The sequence below is a fragment of the Physella acuta genome, unplaced genomic scaffold (assembly GCF_028476545.2).
Source record: "Physella acuta isolate Inbredline_101_S28 unplaced genomic scaffold, ASM2847654v3 ptg000465l, whole genome shotgun sequence".
NCBI lineage: Eukaryota > Metazoa > Mollusca > Gastropoda > Physidae > Physella > Physella acuta.
In genome coordinates this window covers 9,301-30,403 of record NW_026731984.1, presented here as the reverse complement: position 1 = coordinate 30,403, position 21,103 = coordinate 9,301, and the positions used below count along the sequence as shown (strand labels likewise).

The 21,103-nt window shown below is 32.7% G+C and overlaps 3 protein-coding genes across 4 annotated transcripts; 1 reads left to right on the top strand and 2 right to left on the bottom strand.

The window, feature by feature from the left end:
• On the top strand, nucleotides 1-4,697 carry LOC131943726 (endoribonuclease LACTB2). Its single transcript, XM_059303947.1, has 7 exons — nucleotides 1-207; nucleotides 567-730; nucleotides 1,134-1,248; nucleotides 1,467-1,569; nucleotides 2,228-2,452; nucleotides 3,301-3,382; nucleotides 3,750-4,697. Exons 1-7 carry the CDS (start codon nucleotides 74-76, stop codon nucleotides 3,800-3,802), a joined length of 876 nt encoding a protein of 291 aa, XP_059159930.1. The 5' UTR covers nucleotides 1-73; the 3' UTR covers nucleotides 3,803-4,697.
• Nucleotides 4,698-5,109: 412 nt separating this feature from the next.
• LOC131943725 (uncharacterized) lies at nucleotides 5,110-11,038 on the bottom strand. Its single transcript, XM_059303946.1, has one exon. The coding sequence runs from the start codon at nucleotides 10,772-10,774 to the stop codon at nucleotides 9,812-9,814; it is 963 nt and encodes a 320-aa protein (XP_059159929.1). The 5' UTR covers nucleotides 10,775-11,038; the 3' UTR covers nucleotides 5,110-9,811.
• Nucleotides 11,039-11,042: 4 nt separating this feature from the next.
• Nucleotides 11,043-20,888, bottom strand: LOC131943724 (phosphatidate phosphatase LPIN2; the record flags this gene model as incomplete). 2 transcript variants are annotated; one of them, XM_059303944.1, is given in 16 exon segments in its annotated part: nucleotides 11,043-11,291; nucleotides 11,639-11,742; nucleotides 11,915-12,023; nucleotides 12,169-12,408; nucleotides 12,749-12,897; nucleotides 13,247-13,523; nucleotides 13,844-13,938; nucleotides 14,265-14,435; nucleotides 16,470-16,539; nucleotides 16,911-17,186; nucleotides 17,486-17,618; nucleotides 17,767-17,954; nucleotides 18,155-18,663; nucleotides 18,801-18,899; nucleotides 19,779-19,998; nucleotides 20,628-20,888. In XM_059303944.1, coding segments are annotated over 15 exon segments (2,790 nt in total). In that variant the 3' UTR covers nucleotides 11,043-11,107.
• Nucleotides 20,889-21,103: the final 215 nt, after the last annotated feature.

Sequence of the window (21,103 nt, the reverse complement as noted above, 5' to 3'; positions counted from 1 at the left end):
CCCTATTTTGATTTTTTCGTTTTCTCAAAATCTAAAGGCCTAAAAATATCCCAAAACAACAAATCAAGGTCACATGATCAACAAAATGGCAGAAGTAATACCCAAATATTTACAACTGTCCCAAAGAGTGATTAGAATTTTAGGCTGTAATCCTGGTCCAGCTACATTACAAGGTACAAATACATACTTAGTAGGAACAGGTAAAAGGTAAGTCTACAATGCATACTTGACTTACAGTTAACAACTTAACTTACTACGAATTTCTTTTATAAAAACCATTCATTAAAAGTCAAAAGTACTCAAAAGAATTCCCTCAAATCTACTTTAAAAAAATTTAAGACATGGACAATTTTTGTAAAAATTATTATTCCTTTCCTCTACACTACTCTACAGCTATTCCAAAGAACTATCAATTCAATCATGTACATCTTATTCTTAATCACACTTCTGTTAATTTTGAGTTACTAAAATTTACATTGCTAAAAATAAAATGTTGAAAAATCTTCTTATAAATGAAAAAACCAATTCACCCTAATAATAAATAATATGATGTACATTTTTTTCAGGCGAATTCTTATTGATACAGGAGACCCAAATGTGCCGGAGTATATTAATTTACTCAAGACATCTTTAGCTAAGCATGCAGTGGACATACAGGAAATCATTGTCACTCACTGGCACCATGACCACGTTGGAGGGGTTGATGATATCTGCCGAGCTCTTGGCACAAGTAACGTCACTTTATTAGCAAACATTAATAAATTATTGCATTTGCAGTGTTACATTCATCAGCCATTCTTCATATACTTAGCTGATATTTCCATTCAGGTTGTGACTAGCAGTAGTTCTAAAATTAGCGGATGTGGGGTTGATGTGTCTTAAGCTGCATGTATGTAAGATAACGCTTAGTAACTATTTATAATTTATATATATATATATATATATATATATATATATATATATATATATATATATATATATATATATATATACATACATACATACATACATATATATATATATATATATATATATATATATATATATATATATATATATATATATATATATATATATATATATATATATATATATATATATATATATGTATGTATATATATATTCTGATCCAGAATTTCGAATATCTAAATTGAAAAGAGAATCTTGTCCAGATGTAGCATTGACTGAGACTACTTACAATTTTATTAAAGATAGACATGTATTTTCAACTGAAGGAGCAACACTCAAGTAAGTATTCATAGTTGTGTAGAGTAAATAGCAGATTTTTAGGAGAATATGAAAAATAAATGGTTTTCTGTTATTAGAGAAAAATGTAAAAAAAAATAAAGTTTCCCTCATTGAATTCACTATCTAATCTTTTCATTTTTCCTAAACGTTTTCTTATTTTTTATATGTAAATATGTAAATGTTAAATATGTTCTGAATGTAAACATTTATTCTTCCAGAGCTTACTATGGCCCAGGTCACACTGAAGATCACATTGTCTTACAGTTACAGGAAGATGGTTCTGTCTTCTCAGGGGACACAATACTTGGTGGATCAACTACAGTAAGATTTAATAAGAGTATTAAAATATTTGAATACATTTACTTCCATTTAATTAACTGTTATTTAAATTTTTAAGTTTTTAAAATTAGGAATGACGGAGTGGAAAAATAATATTTATATATGTAGGTATTATCTGTAGTTGGGTGTTAGTGTGGCCAGTGGCCAGCATGGTCTGGCGGTAGACAGTTCTCTTGCTGACACTAAAGTCATGTTCGGATCTAGGACTTGAGACCTTAAGTTTTGCCCGACCGAACCGCACCTCATGCCCAAACCAGTTCACTTGATGCACTGGAGGAGGAAGCAAAAGTCTGACAGAAACCCACGTCTAGTGGCTGGTGACATGGGTGAGAGAAATGCCAGACTCTTAATCCTGTTCCAGTCTGGCTATTAAGTAATAGCTTGAGCTGGTAATGACCATGTATGAGATTGAGATAGTGTGGCCAGCATAATGTCCATTCAGAAATGTCTGAATTAGGTAAACTGCAAGACAGAGGTAAAACAAAGCTTTGTATAAAGAGCTTCATCATGCAGACCACCACTTAAATTGTCCTTCCTCTAAATCCACAGGATAATAGTAATGTAATATTTAAAGATTTATTAAAAATTTTGTTTCGTTGTTGTGTAATGATAAAATCTACATGAACACTATTTGTGTTAGATCATTGAGGATTTACAACAGTACATGAAGACATTGAATGAACTTCTTGAACTCAAGCCAAAGGTTATATACCCAGGTCATGGCCCTGAAATATTGAATCCAGAGGAAATAATCCGGTATTATATCAAGCATAGAAATGATAGAGAACAACAAATTGTCCAGTTTCTAAAAAACAACACTGGGAAAAAGATTACTGCCCTAGACATTGTAAAGGGAGTGTATAAGGTAAGATTAAAAAAATATGTTCTAAAAATATTTATTTAAAAATGAATTAAATGTATCTTATTCCCTAAAAATATCTGAACTACTGAATTCTGTTTGTTGGTCAAGTATTAATGCAAAAAATGGCATCCAGATTCACAAGAGAGGTTTAGATATCAAGCCTTTCCATGTGAGCTAGTACTCTGAGTTTGTCAATTAAGTGTTACTTATGTAACATTTATGAAAACTATTTTCAACATTTAAAAAGATAATGTGATTTGTATTTGTAAAAGTTACTTTTCTTTAGTCTAAAGAAAATATAATTAAATATGAGGAAAGTAAAAAAAACAACATGTGTTGTTATTAGAGCACCCTGTTATTAAATGCATTATCATTTTCAGTTCCTGGGTTATGTTATTGAACATTCTTTAGTCCAACCTGTTAAGATGGCTATGTATCTTGATTTGGGAAAAAGAAGATCATCAAATCTTTTCCTGTTCGTGCCCAAGACACATGGGGCAGATGAAGTAGAGTTCATCTGCCTCAGAGACCTCGGCACATGGATAGTGTGATCAGCACTATGCCCCACCACCTTGTTTCCCTAATGTGAGGTACCCATCAAAGCTGGGTGGACTCAGTGACATTCCACTGACTTGAACCCGGATTTGAACTCGAGACTTTTGGGTAGCAGTCTAGCTCTCTACCTCTAGGCCACACCGTCCCATAAAAGAGAAGATGGCTGGGCTTAACATTGACCACCTACTCTCTTCTTTAGTAGAAATAACCAAAACAGGTGGACTCTACCTTATCTGCCATTTTGAAAGAAATGGGTACTACTGTTTTGATGCTACAAAATTTTGCTCTCTCTTCAGGGTGTGCCTGAAGAAGTCTTTCCCATGGCAGTTCAGAATGTGACATTACATCTCCAGAAACTGCAGAAAGATGAAGTAACAGGCAAGTAGTTGGTAATCACTTACAAATGTTAGCTGTGGTTATGGTTAAGGCACTGGTTAGCAACATAGTTCTAAGTAGCCTTGTGTGGCTCCTTAAATTTAAATAAATGCTGTTCTTTTATTAAGTGTCTGAAGAGTAGAAAAATGAAATATAATTATGCTTATTATATTATTATATTTATTATAATTTAGTTTCAACAATCAGAAGTATCTTTACCAATTTAAAACTTTCCACCAATAAAATCTTCATACTCTAGAAACAAACGTACCTATCAGTTAAAACTAATACATTCAGTGTGAATGTGTTTTGATTTTCTATTACCTTCTTTTGCCTGATTGAATTGTCTTATTTCTATTCAAATTTACAGAATCTGAAAATGGGGAAACATGGGCAATCAAGTCTAAGCAAAGCAATATTTAATACATCTAATATTGTTTCTTAAAATTTTAGCCTCAAGTGTTTTAAAAATCTAACTATGCAGAGTATTATCTTTTTATTTTAAAGAGTTATAATTTTGAAATCAGTAGTTTTGAAATATGTATGGTGACTTGTTTCAAGTAGTAATCCATTTCAACCATGTAAATTTTAGTTAAATTGTTTCTAAGTCACATGATCTATTTTTAAAGCTATTCAGCTGTATTATTGAATTGTTGTAAATGGTTTTAATGTCATACAATATACAACTTGTTGATTATTTTTTTATTGATGAAGGAAATGAACAATACATTATGAAAATTTGTCCTAACAATAATTTTTGTATAAAACTGCAAATCAAATATCCTCTAAACAAAACATTAGTTAATTTTTCAAGATTAGCTTTGACAAATGAAATGTGACCAACGGTGGTGGTTTATTGCCTTGTTCAAAGTGTTTTTGTTTTTTTTTGGATCCCTTACATTAAGGGAAATTTATGCAAATTGAGTCAGCTTTTTTTTAAATAACGAGAATCAAATAATTATTAATAACTTTTTGTACCTAACAGTCAGTTGAAACTACCATTGGGGAACTTCTTTTTAAAAAAAATCTTATTTCTATTTAAACTACACTCACTTCAATTGTTTTAGCTTTACTTTTGCATTTTTCAAGACTATCTCATGATTTTCAAGCTGTTTAGGTTTAGCTGCCTAGGCTATTCCATATACTATTGCAATGGTCAATTAAAAATTCTTTTATTTATTTATATGAAGAGTTATCGCTCAACAAGTCCTTAAACTCACTAGATTATAAGAAATCACTTTTATAATCAGTTTAATTAGACAACTGTGATAAACAGGTTTTTCATTTTAGTTTAACTTGTATATATATATATATATATATATATTATGATATATGTAGCGATGGTGTGGTCGGATAGTAGAGTTTACAACTGCTAACCTTAAAGTCACCAGTTTGGCCACCTGGTTGAGTCTGTAGGACCTCGCTGAGTCTGCTCAGCTCTAATGGGTATCTGACTTACTTTATGGAAAGTAAGGTGTCTCGGCATAGTGTTGACCATACTATCCCTGCATATGCTGAGCTCATTCAAAAATAGATGAACTCTACTTCATGTGAAACATGTGTCTTGGGCAGCAGCAGAAAAAGATTAGTTTTAAAATATTGTATTGCACACCCTGTGTATGCCTATTCTAAATTAAACTTATTCATTATCCAAAACTCCCTCTCCCTTCTTATAAGATTTAGTTCACTACAACTTTTGTTACTCATGTACTGGAGGTAATCATAAAAATCTCACAAAACTTGCTCATAAGATTCCACTTCGTTGTTTATGAACTAGAATTATAGATTTTTTAAACATTGATAAACTTTTTATTTTAAGTATTAATTTCACATACAAAAATATTTATGTAGGGCCTATTATGCATCTGCTGTTATAAAAATATGCTCCACATTGCTGGAATCATATACATTGTTTTTGCTTAATAAATCAGGTTGTTAAAAAGAAACTAAAATCAGCTTTAATGTGTTATGCTGTTGTAACATTAACTCTTATTTGATTGAAAAACAGAAATTGAAAATTTATTTAAACTTATTTTATTGCTATATTAAATTTAAAAACCAAAAGGTACTTTTTAAAAATTTGTTGCCTTTTATAACATCACTGCTGAGTCCACCCAGCTCCGATGGGTACCTAACATCAAGAAAAGTAAAGGAAGCTGGGCATAGTGTTGACCAAACGATCCCTTCGCTGAAACAGGTGAACTCTACTTACACCTGCCCCATAAAGTTTGAAATAGGTAGTTTACAGTAATTAAACAGCACAACAAAAATCAGTTCTATTTTTAACTTTATTCATCATAAAAGAAATTCAATTTTCTTATAATATTGATACAAGCTAATGAGATGATGACATCAACACACAGATTAGTGCTGATGCAGCACAGAATCAATGTTGAGACAGATTTTCATGAATTGAGATGGCTTGGCATAATCACTGGTGACACTCATGGTAACATTTTAAGGGAGACAAATCTATACACATGTTTCATTATGTACAAAATACATGAAAATTATTTTTTTCCCTAAATCTCTATCTTTCTAACTGAAAGACATTATATTTTAAAATAATTATAATCTGCTTAATGAAATTAAGCTGTTTATTTTACTACATTAGTTAAAACAAATATTAAAATAACACACATTCAAGGTAAAGCAAAGTTTGTATTGCATTTATTCTAAGATTTGCAAGTTCCTTAACATTATACTAATAATAAAAAACCATGACTAACATATGGTAAATTCAAAGAGCATTTATATCAATATATGTAACATATTCTAAGGCCGACCCGTAAACAATGTCTAAAACCTACAGTTCTTTACCCTGAATAAGAGAAAGAAAAAATGTTTTAATATAGTGACAACCAAATTATGACCACCAAATAATGACCAAATGCTGACCATCAAATAAAAACCAAATGACTACCACAACCAAAAACCTACACAGCAGAAATAATAGAATTTAGCATAATCCAGTAAATAAAGAACAACACTGGAAATTACACTCCTAACATAGAAGAATGAATCAAGTTTAGCATAATTAAAGAAAAGGGTTGAAACCCTGCCCTTACTGAGGACAAACAAAAAAGTAGGTAATTAACTGATGGTGGAATTATATAATGATGAGGTATAACAAAATGACAAATTCATATTTTTAACAAACCACGAGTCAAATATTTTACAAAAAAATATTTAGGAATGTTTGGTAATTGGTCATATGGGCTTTTTGACTTCAACCTATACTTGAATTATTCTAACAGTTTTTTTCTACAATAAACAAATATAACCAGCTATGAATAAAAGTGTATCATAGTAAAATTAGTATTGATACATACATATAACTGAAATATTGACTCATTGCCCATTCATCACAATTTACAATATGAAACATTTTAAAGCTATGCCATTTGTTTTTAATTTAACGTCATATGTATCACAGCTTATTTTCTTTTACGCCCAGTAAAATTTCTCTCTTTAAAACCTGTCTTACGTTCCCCTCTATAGCTGAAAGTTTTTATTACCTTGAGTCTGGAAACCAAAGTCACATGTTTTGGTTTAGCAGTCCCTTTATTATTCAGGTGTTAAATACAATTAAACATCTGATAACACTACAAAAAGTTAAAGAATTTGTAACAATATTTATAAATATACTCATTCATATTTGTCAGAACATTTTAAATGAAGAATGACTAAATAAAAAAATAATTGACCAATGAATTTGTACAATTATAAAAAACAAACAACCTATGTAGTAATTAAAATAGTTGCCTTTGTAAGGACAAGTAATAAAAATGAATTAAAAAATGAGCTTTACGCCATTGAGAAATGAAAGTAAAAATGCTTCATGGTTTTGGAATGATTAGAAAATTAAATGGGTGTGAGACACAGAATATTTTTACTAGATAATCTGTAAGTTAGACCTGAAGTTATACCTAAGTTGCACCTTCTTTATAGAAAGTAAAGGATATCTTTTTTTAAATGCATGTTTTTGTTTATCAATAAAAGGAAGGTTTATTAGTCTCATTGACAGTAAATATAGACATCTTTTGACATTAAAAACTATTTATAGCGTATACACAAATTTACATGACTGTTGGTATGTTAATTTACTAAATATGCTATGTTTTTTTATACAAGTTACAATATGTAAAGCATTCTTAATTTACAACAAATAAAATTCAATAAGTTCAAGCAGCAGATTAGATATAGACAACACAGGTGTGATTTACTGCCAGCTGCATCAGCGATGTCAGGTAGTTGCAGAAACAACACCAGGTCATGATAAGCTAAATATACAGCTGCCATTGAGCGTAATCATCCTTGGGGGGTTGGGGGGGGGATGGTTAAAGCGTTGGTAAGTTATACATGGTTGTGGTGGTTACCTGGTTAACCAAACAGCAAGGTGGGCTATGTGTAAGCATTTTTTTTTTTTGCAACTAGCAGAACTAACATAAATAATTAAAGAAGAAACTATTCACACTACTGCACTACAAATCAGAAACATTTACTACCAGAAAACAATTATGAAATTAGTTGATAGAATAAGTTTTTAAAAGTTCAAAATAAACAATCTTATTTGCTGTAATTTTAAACAAATGTATTTCACCATTGTTTTCTAGTTTGAAAAATTATAAAATGTAGTATAAACATTAGTCATAAAATAAATTAAAATACAAAATTATTTTTATATTACAGCTTGAAATAGATTTATCACCCTCCACAATGAGATGAGTTGTTCTGCACCTCGAGCTATTTTGAGCTAAGCCAAAAATGATGTTGATATTTGGGTTTTAGATGTTTCAAATTTATTTAACTCATATATGAACATATTCGCAGTTAGTTTCCTTTCTTTTCAGATTTTTTTTAAAAACTAAAAATGATTTTTAATCATCTTTTAAAAATAGAAAACTGAAAAAATAGATATAAAGATACCAGATAATGAAGTAGAAATTTCTCAGAATCACATTTTTGGATAGTTTACAGTAAAATGATAACTTAGGGACCGTTTTTATTATCAAAACCAGCCTTTTAAATCTTTACAGAATGATAAACTAAAAATAAATCATAGATACTAAGTGACAAAACTTGGAGGGGCCACAATTTATGTGGCTAATAAAAGTTCTTCCAATTAAGTAAAAGAAGCTTTTTGGCACCGGTGTTGAATAAAAGATATCACAAGTTTTTTTGTTTGTTTCAAGATCAATGTACTCTTTCTGCAGAAAACATAACAACAAGCAGTAGAGCTAAGGGTCTGAATAATAAAAAAAATTATGTTGACATGAAAGAGTTTTCAGTGCATGTGGACAAATAACTTTTAAGTTAGCTTCTCTAGCACAATATAGATCTAGCACTTGATAACTTTAACCGGGAATAACTGGTTTTGAAATGAGCTAGATTTTTTTTTAAAAACACAATATGTAACATATTTGATATGAAGAAAAATTTAAATTAACAGTTTGTTTTAAAAAAGTTAAAATGACCCAAGCCATTTAAGTAATTTAAAAAAACAACTTTTAAATGAGTATTTACACTAAAATAAACTTTCAATTCTTTTGGGTTTTAAAATATAGATGGTGAATATTTTCTTTTCTTAATTAAAACCAGCATTTAAAAGAATCCAGTCCTTAAAAAGCTATAGAAACAGCTGGAGAAACACTTCCAATAACTTATATATTTAGTGTTAAAGAGCAAAGTTATCTGATGTAATTAAAGCTAGAACAATGTTAACCTTGTAGAACAATAAATGTAACAAGTTTACTGCTAGGACTATGTAACAAATAATATGTAAAAAGCTGCAAAGCTAAGCAGAACAAAAAACAGGCATAATAAAACAACTGAAAAATAAAGTAATGCAATAACTGGTGCAATTTCTGAAGGCTTTTGTCAAATAAACAAAAGAAACAGAATGATATTCAAAGCAACAATTACTGGTTATATTTATCTACATTATTTAAATAAACTAATTCATGTTTAGCACACTCCCTGCTTAAAGATAAATTAATACAAGACATACCGGGACATTTTATAGAGACAATTACTTTAAACTTGGGTTAAAAGCTGACTAAGATATTTTACTGAGTAATACTGATCATGTGTTATAAAATTCATGTCTATAGCAACAAACAAGATGAAAGTTATAACCCCCCCCCCCCCCCTCTTAAAAAACAATACTAATAGGGTTTCTATTTTGTTCAACTTTCTACCGCTAAGCCTAATTTCTGAATAAAAACTTAATTTTTGGCCCACACCACTGTCAAAATTATGAACTGTTTAAAAAAAACCGAGCCCATAAATAAATATACACATATACAGAAACAATGAGCTTCAATGGTCAATAATTATGCTAATAACATAAATGTGGATTAATACATGTTTTCATGGGTGGTTTAATTAGAGGTAGGAGAAATCAACGTAACCTCTACTTTTCATCTAGTTTTAGTCAATTTCCATGTGCCAAAAGTTGACAGAGTGGTTGAAGAGGGTAACAACTGGCATTGACGGAGGCTGTTTACTTGAGCTGTGGGTTGAAGAGGGTGATGATGGTGCCATGTAACTACTGGGTGGCGAAGTGACGCAGAACGTAAACATGGTTGAAGTTGCCGGTAGATATGATGCCGACAACAACGGGGTCACATATTCAGGGGAGGCCATCGCTGAGGGCTCAGGGGACTGGGGGATTGATTTGAATGACGATGAAGATGAATTCCTTGATATGCTTTCGTCAGCAGTCTTAGCAGTGTAATCACCTGGTTCCAGGCAATCAAAGTAGAGCTCGTCAGAGTTGGGGTAAGTCCACTCCCACAGTGGTGAGAATACATCACACTCCTCACAGTAGCACAGCTCACTGGAGTTGCGCTGTAGGCTCGGGTAGAGAGACCTGGATGACTTCTGAGATTGACAGCGACAGTGTATGCAGTGGTCCTGGAAAACAGAGTTCCTAATACTGGTGTGTAGCGCGCCTAGTCTGTCGAAAGGTGTACATTCCGCGGCAGATTTTGAGCCTTGAGTGAAAGGTGATACGTGACGTAGATGAGATTTTTCTTGAGAACTTGTTGGGTCGCAGTAATAGCCACGGGGGGAAATATTAAATCCTGATTCAAACTTGTCCGCATCACTTACAGGTAGTAAGGTTTTCCGAGGTCTGAGCAACACAGAATCAACTGCAGGGTCATTTCCTGAAGAAACTTTTCTTAAATCTGGATCTGAGCTAAAATTCCTATCTTTAAAAAAAGATGAAGAATTTGATTTATTTTTTGTCATATCACAGTTAGCTACCAGATCTTTGTCAGCTGGTAATCCACCCACCATGGCAGCTTGCAAAGTATCTCCCTCTTGTTCAATAAAAAACTTCACTTTTTTCCCTTTGTTGTTAAGGTACGAGGGACCAGTTCCATGCATAGTTAATCCCTTAGCAGCTGCCTTTTCAGTAGATTTTAAAACAGATTTGTTACTAAGTAAATCACCGCTATGTTTACAAGTTGTACTTGCTGGAAAACCAAAACCAAGTGAGGTTTTTTTAGTTTCTTTTTCCGCAGTCTCAAGTTTACTGGTCGAAGAGTTTTGAGTGGCCAGAACAAAACTTTTTTTCAACAGCTCGGCACCAGGTTTGCCGGCCGGTGCCGAGTTAAGTCGTGGTCGGCCCTTCTCCGCCTCAACAAAGGACACCGCTATACATTCGTACTTGGGAGTGTGAACTGTTCTGACTATCTCCTGCCCCCTGGCAACCCCTAGTCATTTCTTCTCAGCCTCGACTGGGGCTTGGCTGGTGGTACACAGCTGGGCAAGCTCCTCTGGGGTTAGTTCAGGGATGGGGAACTTCCAGTAGTTGACAGGGTTGTACTCAACTGATGTTCCTCTGTCTACTTGGTTTAGTGAAGGGAAGAAATGATCAACAATGTCGGACATCCCTGAATACCTGTTGATAGAGAAGTATAGATTTATAGCATGACATAATAAGTTTAAGATTTGTGCAATTATTTAAAATAATAATGGTTTATACATATAGAGTATTTTTAAATGATTTTTAGGACAGCATCATAAATTAAAGTAAAAACAAGTTTAAAGCAAAAAAAAAAAATTCTTATTTTTTTATTACAAAAGTTACTGAAATACAACTGTGTGAAAAGTTGTTATAGAATTTTATATTTCCAAAGAGTAACAAAAAAAAGTCTAAAAATAAATAATTACATCTGGGTAGATCATTCTGTGAATGAATGAACTGAAATACTTACGATGGGTGAATGAATGAACTGAAATACTTACGATGATAAGAAAGTGAGAGAGAGATCATGTCTGAGCTGTCCCTGTGGGTTGATGGTAAATATTCTGAAGTTGGGAATATCCAGCGCCCTGTAGGCTATAACATCCTGAATAAAATAAATACAAACATAAAAAATACATAACATAAAATACATGACAGATTGCAAAATAAAACTAGAACAACTTTTTTAGTTTTGTTAAAAATATTTCATTCTTTTAATGGAAAATCCAGTTATAATAATGAACGCATGAAATAAAGTTGTAGGCTAATGCACTCACATTTAATTTATTACCAAACCCAGCATAAAATGGTGAAGATGGGAAAAGATCAGCAATATCTTTCAGACAGCTTATTTTAAATTCTTCAGGATTTTTAAGAATCACCTCCCTGTAAAAAATAAAATGATTGAATAAATAATTACTTTATAAATCAAAACTACACTGATAACTTGTGTAGTTAAATGAAGAATTTATTTACTTATCATACATTACATGGAAAAGCTCTTAAGTTTGTTTAAGATAGTCTCTCGTACCTATGAAAAGCACTAAACAACGAGGTTGGGTTGAGAAAGAGAGGCCCATCAGGTAGAACCAAATCCCCTTGTTTGATGTTTTTCAGCATGTCTTTTGTGCTGCGGCTCTGGCCAATGGCCCGAGCAGAGAGGTAGATCAGCTTGTAGCCGTTGTTTTGGATGCGGGTGAAAAGTTGGGCCACCCCTGACTGGGACCAGTCCCGACCAATCATGGGCAGGATTTGACCTAATGCATCCGATCTAAAAGAAAATTGAAAAATTATTTGAAATTATGAATCAACTTTAAAACCAGCATAATTCAGAAGAAGTGTGTTGTACTTTATGATCATTGCATTTAAAATAAATAGCTCTCTCTTTGGCAATTTAAAAAAAATAATACAACTACAAGACTTAAGTTAAAGGCCTTGAGTAAAGAAAACAATTTAAAATTTAGCTTCCACTGTAAATTGTCTTACATCAAGTTTCATCACTTTTTAAGTGGTCTAAACTCTAAAATTAATTAATGGAAGCTTTATTCTATCACTAATCAATAAGTTTATTATAAAGATTGGAAGAAAAATTGGTACGAAACATGACGTACTTAGTGATGGTGCCATCAATATCTGAGATGACGATCTTGTCATCATAGCTCCACAGGTAAACATGAGAGACACATCTGGTGGTTCCCTGGTACTGGGTGGTCACAGAAAATGAGATCTCGTTGTGGCCTTCACGCAGCTTCATCTTCAGCTGATCATAAGATTAAATAACATAACAACTTAGCACTCGTCATTTACTTATTTTTTTTTTAAACATAGTGAAAAGCTAATCATTAAAAAAATAACAGTTGCACTAAATTAAAAAAAAAGCTATAAGCTTACTAATCAGTAAATGTATTTTAAAAATGCCAGTATGTGTTAGGTAAGGATTAGGGCTAGGGTAAATAAAAATAGCACAAATGCACAAAAAGTAGAAGCAATGGTACTCCCATAACAAAAAAAGTACTGTAACGCTTAAGCATACAATTTTATTCCACTACAGCAGTCCAGCTTTATAAAACAAATAAAAGTTAGAAGAACAGAGACGAAAAAAAACTTACAATCTGTTCTGAAGAAAGCCTCAGTGTCTTGATGTACTTCTCCTTCTTAGTTTTGGTGCCCCCAGCTTCACTAGCAGAAGAGGGATGTCGCCTGCGTGAGTCAGGGTCAGTGTCCTGTTGAGAGGCCTGGTGTGCCTGTAGGACAGTCATAGCCGTTGGCACATTCAATGTCTGCGGCACATTGAGTGTTTCAGGGTGCGGGGAAGAGGGTTTAGAGGCGTCTTTTTCAGAGGCGTCTGTATCTGTTTCTGTAGATGTATTTTCTTCTTGTTGAAGTCTGGGGACATTCAAATAAAATTGTTAAAAACATGGATAAGATAAAGCTGAACTGTTAAGTAATTGGAATGATGTTTCGTTTATTTTTTGCTACATTTTTTTTGTTTGCTTGGTTCCAATAAAAACAACTGAGTCTGGTATCGAGGTTTTTTCTTTTGGTATCGCCTTAAGGTGAGGAAAAGGAAAAGGTTTAGACTAGGATTGGGGTAGCGATACTACCAAGAACAAGGCTTCGATACAACCTGCAAGCGTTTTTACAAGTACCAGTTACAACTAAGGCATCAAGCCATACATTTTTAACCAAGCAGTTATTGAGTATACCTGACAATATTTTCTGTCCTTTTTCTCGGGGTGCCTGAATTGCTAGCAGGAGGTGTGGGGGTGGGGGATTGAGCAGGTGAGTTAGCTGCATCTTTCTATAATAAAACATAGATAAACCATCAGAACATGATTTGTGTAATTCAAAGATAGTGTGATTTATTAAATTCACTTACCGGATAAAATAAATTAAAGTAAAATAAATACTTACCTATCTAAAAATTAAAAATTTACTGACACTTTATTTCTAATATAAATTTAACTTCTATTAATTATTAAACAAAAAATTAAAAGTAACTTTTATATTGATATTACTGTTTGTAAAATGTGTAGTTATAGGATTAAAATATTAAGTAGTATTAAACTGCCTATATGTATAGTGGTTCAATTTGTGTATATGTTATATAGACAGATGTTTACATACTGGTGTTACACTCTCTGTCCCTGGCGACGTAGCTGTGCTGCTTGCTGTGTCACTCCCTCTCTGCCCCGGCTCAATGTCTGCCTCAACTTCGGCAGACCTACCCCAGGAGAACCAACCTTTCTTCTTTTTCTTCTTTGGCATGTGCTCTTTTTCTAACCCTTTTATTGCTGGCTGGAATTGTAAAAAAAAAAACCCTCATTTTTAACACTAGAGTTATTTTTTTTTAGAGATTTAAAATCATTTATAATGTCCTATTAATTTTAAAATCAAAATATATAATAAAAACAAAGAAAAGCTACATTTTAAAATGTAATTTTAACCTCAGATTAACATTGGAATTATCAGTAAAATTCAGTGCTTTTCTTTGCTTTATATATTTTGATACTTTGAATATCTGTAAAGCAATTATCATACAGGTATAGGTAATAATCATTCTAATAAGGGCCATCCATTTTTATGACATCCACACAGAGGGAGGAGAATCTAAATAAAAATGACTTCTGTGAATGCAAAGTATTAGGTAAGTTAAGAGGGAGGGTTGGGTCTATATGGACATCCACATGTTAAATTTAACATTAAAATACTTACCTAGACAACAAACAGTAAACATTTAATTTACAAACAAAATCTATACAATTAAACCGCTGTGCTCAGGTTAAGTTTGTTAAAAGCAACAGCTTAGCTTACAACATCAGAAGTATGTTTTTAGAGGACTACTACATTTTTGTGGACATCCACATCAGTTAAGGGATCCAAAATGGAATAAGCTAGGGGCGGCTTGAAATTATTTTGTAGACGCAATAAATGGATGACCCCTATATTGTTAAAACAAGAACCCTTGAATAATCTTGGAGAAGTATATATTACATGAAATATAGTGCAACAGAAAAGGAAATTGTTAAGGATGATCCAAATTAGAAGCAGGGTAAAAATAAAAAGTCAACTGCATTAAAAGAAATGTCCAGAAACTATAACGTAATACATGACAGCTCAGTTTTTATTTCTTTGACTAACTTTTGACAGCTGGTAACAGTTACCTACACAATCTTATACAAGACTGACATAGGAAGATATATGTGTTTGTATGAATAATTATATATATATATATATATATATATATATATATATATATATATATATACATATATATATATATATACATATATATATATATATACATATATATATACATATACATATATATACACATATATATATATATATATATATATATATATATATATATATATATATATATATATATATATATATATATATATATAAATATATATAAATCTATTCACATATGTAACTAAAGATAAATGCACATGCATAAACATTCTTTTTTACATCTAAACATCTCCAAAGATAGCCTTCAGAAAGTGACTATACTTTAGAAGAAAATATATAACCAGTTTGTGCCTACAGCTATACTGATTGTTGTAACACAAAGCAAGCAGAAAAAAAATGAGCAAGACAAAGTTTTTTTAAGCAGACCAGTGTTACGTTGAGCCCTGTAAACTAGGTTTGGGTAGGAACGGGATGGGAGAAATTTATTTCTTAAACCATGGAACATTTTTTTTTCATGATTTAAAACAATATAGACCTCATGTTTTTACTGGAAGTTTGTGGTGAAAAAAAAAAGGTAAAGATTACTGTTAGCATGTTTTGATGTTAACTGGCTTACCTCTTGTTGCTGCGTAAAAAAACAAGTAAATATTGTGGGTCTTATTCTTACAGAGTGTTTTAAACATACTTGTGTGTTTATATATGTATGTGCATATATGTATATTTTATACATACATGTATATATACATATAGAGAAAACAAAATGTAAAAAAAAAGCGAAAAAACTATTTTAAAAATGTATTTCTGTAAAACTAAATGCTCATTTTTTTGGGTTTATCGTGACAAATTTTGTAGTAAATAAAAATTAACTAAAATGTTACAATGGAAAATTTAACTTAACTTAGTGATCAATATTAAAAAAAAAAAAACTATTGAAATGTAAACAAAAGACTTAAGGAATTTCAATTTAACAAAAAAAAAAAAACACATTAAAATAAAGCAAATTAGAGTTTCAATAAAAACTCAACAAAAAAAAAACTTAAGAAAAAATGTGTGTATGAACAAATTATAAAAAGGTAAATAAAGTGTGACGTAAATAAAATAAGCATAATGCACTTAAAACAAGATTGTACTCACTTCTGGAAGTTGTTTGTGGAAGACTATCTGCGACAGCACCATTGGACTCGCAGTTGCCCAGTTGTAATACCTGAATAGCAGAATAAAAAAAGAATAAACATCACTGTATGAAAAATGTACACATATTTTATTCTAATGACTGTTAATAACAAAGAAATTTTTTAAAAAAATGAAATTGGCACACATTTTTAAAGAGGCACTAATACGTAATTACAGTATTTTTAATTAGAACGGTGTAGCAATTTTCATCACAACTGGTAATTGATCTACATGAAGTTTTATTTTCCTAGCTAACACTAAATATACTGTAACATCAAAACAAAAGCGTAATAGGGTAAAAATATAAATTTAAATCATTGCACAATAGATTGTTACAAAACAACTTTTTAAAATAGTAAAAAAAATTCTACTAAGTTTTAAAAAACAAAGAGAAAAACCTACTTGTCATGAATTTTCACCACCAGATCGGGATTTGAGGTGATATTGGGACTCTCAGCCAGGTCCTCAAACGTGACAACTTTTTGCATAAATTTGTCCAGAGTGATTGGCTCAGCATCATTTAAGCCCCCACAGAGCGAAAGAGCCACGGGGCCGAGGTGCCGCAGTTCAGACATGGTAAAGCTGACAGGGCCACCGATAGCACCCTCCACAGAGTTGGGGGACTGTGGTAAGGACTGGCCTCTTCCGGACTCTGTGTCGTCTTCATTTTCTTTAACACTATTAGATAACAATGGGAGGGAAAAAAATTATTTTACACTATTAAATAACAATACTAGAATTACATTTTATTTACTTTTTATCAATGGAAGACAATTTTCTTTTAACTGTTGAATGACAATGGAAGAAATTCACCAAATAATTAAACACAAAATCTTAACTTTAGTGGTTTTTTCAACAAAAATTGTTTTTAAAAACAAGGCATTGATTATTATTTACATTAGTGCCAGTACCATATACGATAAAGCTGTCAAGATACTTATAAACAAACACAAAATTTAAGCCCAATGCAAACTTACTTTGTTCTTCCAAGATATATCTTTGCCATTTCAGGATCATCCATGCTGGCAAGCTCGTCCAGATATATCCCCTCTGGTTTTTTCGATGGTGCTGGCTTGCTCCATATGGACATGAAACCACTGGTAGTTTTAACTAAAAAACAAGCAGAATAAAAGCCAGTCAACAACTACGGAATTACCTTGGTTTGTGATAGGCTAAATATTTTCAGACAAAACCTTCCGATTGTTATTTTTTTCACACAAGCAGTGTCAAATCTTGTGCAATAAAAATAAACCCCCACCTTCTTCACCTTTGGGTTCTAGTATAGTTTTGTCTGTTCTGGTGGGAGTGGTCTCAACATTGGTGGGGAACTCCCCCCACTGCCAGGTGGCGCTGGTCTCCATTAGTGCTGAGGTTTGACTTTCTTCAGTGTGTTGCTTGTCAACTTCCGTGTCACTCTTTGGTGTAGAAGGTCGAGTCCCTATAGGACTGAAACAATAATTTGAATTATTTTGAAATTGCATTTTCATTCAACACAATTTAATTTTTAACTGCTAAGAATTGTTTTTACATTTGGGGAAACTGATTATAAAAAATGGTTAAAAAATTAAATGATATAATGTATATATGAATGTTTTAAAATATGATTTAGAAAATCTATTTTTAAATATATAATTTTTAAAGCTAACCTTCCAACCGGTGAGGTCTCTGGCTCACTAAAAGGAGTCACAAAAGATCCACTGCCAAAAGAGTTAATCCTTCTGTAACTGGTTGTACCCTGCAGCATATCCATGTCTTTAAAGTCTGGAGAACTAGAGCTTCTAGCACCATATGCAGTCTTTTGAACCTCATCCTCATCTGATGATCCGGTAACCTCCAAATCAAAAATAACTTCCTCTGTGACATTCTCAGGCATAGACATTGACCGGGGGCTCTGTCTGTTTGCGCTTGACTTTTGCTTCTTCTTCTTGAGCACCTTCCTCCTTGGTTTGCTCGAGACTTTCGGCTCGTCCCAAGAGCTGTCACTGCGTGGGTCTCTAATTTTTAAAGCAAGCTGTTGCTCCTCTCCAGCTTCTTTCATTTGCTCTGCTGTACAGCCAGGAGCTGCTTCAGCTTGCTTGTGCAGATCTTCAAGCCCTTTTTCCATTAACTGCATGGAAGATGGGAGGGGTGAAGTGGCCAGGTATGCTGGTATATCCTGAAATGTTAATTTCACAAAATTAATAAACCTTAATAAAACAATTATTAAACTGTATTTAATTCAACTTAAATTAATATATTTATTCTAAAAATAAAAAAGCACAAAGGTGTATGCTTGACTGCATTTTAACTAACCTCTTCTTCTGATTCAATCTCTTGAACAAAGAATGCTTCACCAGCTTCCCCAAGTTTCATCTGCAAATCAGTGGGCTCTCCATTGACCTCAATGTCCACCTGTTGACCACAAACATATGAGTACATTTAAAATAAAGGACCCTTTCAGACCTGATAATCCACAGTGCAAATGTTAACTTTACTCCTCAAAACACAATTCACAAGTATCAATTAGAGCAGGTTAGTCTAAAGGACATCAAGTGGACAAGCAAAGAGCAGGTTAGTCTAAAGGACATCAAGTGGACTCAAGCAAAGAGCTGGTTAGACTTAAGGACATCAAGTGGACTCAAGCAAAGAGCTGGTTAGACTTAAGGACATCAAGTGGACTCAAGCAAAGAGCCGGTTAGACTTAAGGACATCAAGTGGACTCAAGCAAAGAGCTGGTTAGACTTAAGGACATCAAGTGGACTCAAGCAAAGAGCCGGTTAGTCTAAAAGACATCAAGTGGACTCAAGCAAAGAGCCGGTTAGACTTAAGGACATCAAGTGGACTCAAGCAAAGAGCAGGTTAGTCTTAAGGACATCAAGTGGACTCAAGCAAAGAGCCGGTTAGACTTAAGGACATCAAGTGGACTCAAGCAAAGAGCAGGTTAGTCTTAAGGACATCAAGTGGACTCAAGCAAAGAGCCGGTTAGACTTAAGGACATCAAGTGGACTCAAGCAAAGAGCCAAAGTTTACATTTTATGGTTAATAATTCTCAACTCTGCCTCCCACTCAATACCCAACAGTAGATTTAAAATACTCCTGCTCAGCTTAATATAAGAAGATACTTTAAGTAGTTTTATTACAAAGCTATTTAATCAAATGCACTATATTAATTTACAATTAAATAGGTACATGTAAATACGAACATTTTTAATCATTTGTGTTGGAATAGTATATCAAAGTGCTATTATAACAGCGACATCACATGTGTATAGAGTATATCAGACAACTCACCACTTTCTCCCTTGAACGAAGAACACCCAGTTTCCCAAACCTCACATGGAAAGGGGAAGAGTGATATGATCCATCTGGCTGCTTTACAATGACAACATCTATGGCACCCGTAAGGGTAGCTGGATTGATACCATTGTAAAATCCCTTAAGGTTTTGAAACAAACGACCAACCAGTGAAAAACTCATTGTGAGCTGGCTTCAAAGTCACAACACTCAAATTCTGAAATAGATGTATTGTAATAATAAATGAACATTCTGAGAATTTTAGTCAACTATTATCTGGCTATGTACTATGTACTCTTCAATGAAATGGAATGGGTGTTTAAAGTTAAAAATTACCTTTAGCTATACAACATTATCTTTTAAGAAGACTTTGTTCTTAGAAATGCTATGTGACATATGTAAAATACTTTCCTGTTGTTTATTTAATATTTACTAAATACTACTACTACTACTATTTGATGTAAGGCCTAAAATAAATTAAGAATTAAACAAGCAAGATCCAATAGATAGGCCAGGGCCTAACTAACTATATATAAGTAAAATAGTATATTTATTAGGCCTAGGCCCCTAGGCCTATATTAATTAAATTTATTATTTATGTAACAGATCTAAATCTAGTCTAGATCGACTATCCACATATTTACCTCGTCCGAATATATTACGTATCATAACAGGAACAACAACACAAAACTAACAACATCGGACAACACTACACTCAGACACTGCGTCAGTGTTAAACCAACTGCACACACTCCACACAGTACTCACACAGAAAACAGTTGTCTGCCTCTGGGACCCTAGTCACTAGGAGTTTGCTCAGATTGAAAGTGTAAGCAAAAAAATTACCTTATATTTTCAGTAGAATTTCTCATATCTCCGTTCCTACCTAATGAATCAACTTGAGATAGTTGAGGTCAGAATGGTGAATTTTCACAAAAACAGTCCGTGCGTTATCGTTAGACCTAATCAACATTGTAATAAATATCGCAATGAAGAGCTGTTCCTTCGTTTGCAGTCTCGAGGTACTTTTCAATCAGCCGATCAGATCATGTGACTTCAACTTGGAGGCCGAACCACAGAGCCGCGTTTTCATTGGATAAAAAAGAGGTACGGTGATTCTATTTTCGGTCAAGGGGCAAATGTGTCTACATTTCTAGGTCACCTCTCATGGTACGATACAGAATTTTTGTTGTGTTTTTCACCTAGCACGTGACTGAAATGCATTCTCCTGGGCTTGTTGTCAAACAATGAGCGTAGTAACCAGCAGATGTGATTTAATCAGCCCCCAAAATTCAATTACTTAGAACTTAATTTTAGTTTAT

Excerpts from the sequence above, each read along its gene's own strand:
- LOC131943725 (XM_059303946.1), bottom strand. The coding sequence starts at position 10,774 with ATGCATGGAACTGGTCCCTCGTACCTTAACAACAAAGGGAAAAAAGTG.
- LOC131943726 (XM_059303947.1), top strand. The coding sequence starts at position 74 with ATGATCAACAAAATGGCAGAAGTAATACCCAAATATTTACAACTGTCC. Across the intron at positions 208-566 it reads TTAGTAGGAACAGGTAAAAG|GCGAATTCTTATTGATACAG; the intron begins GTAAGTCTACAA and ends CATTTTTTTCAG. Across the intron at positions 1,570-2,227 it reads TACTTGGTGGATCAACTACA|ATCATTGAGGATTTACAACA; the intron begins GTAAGATTTAAT and ends TATTTGTGTTAG.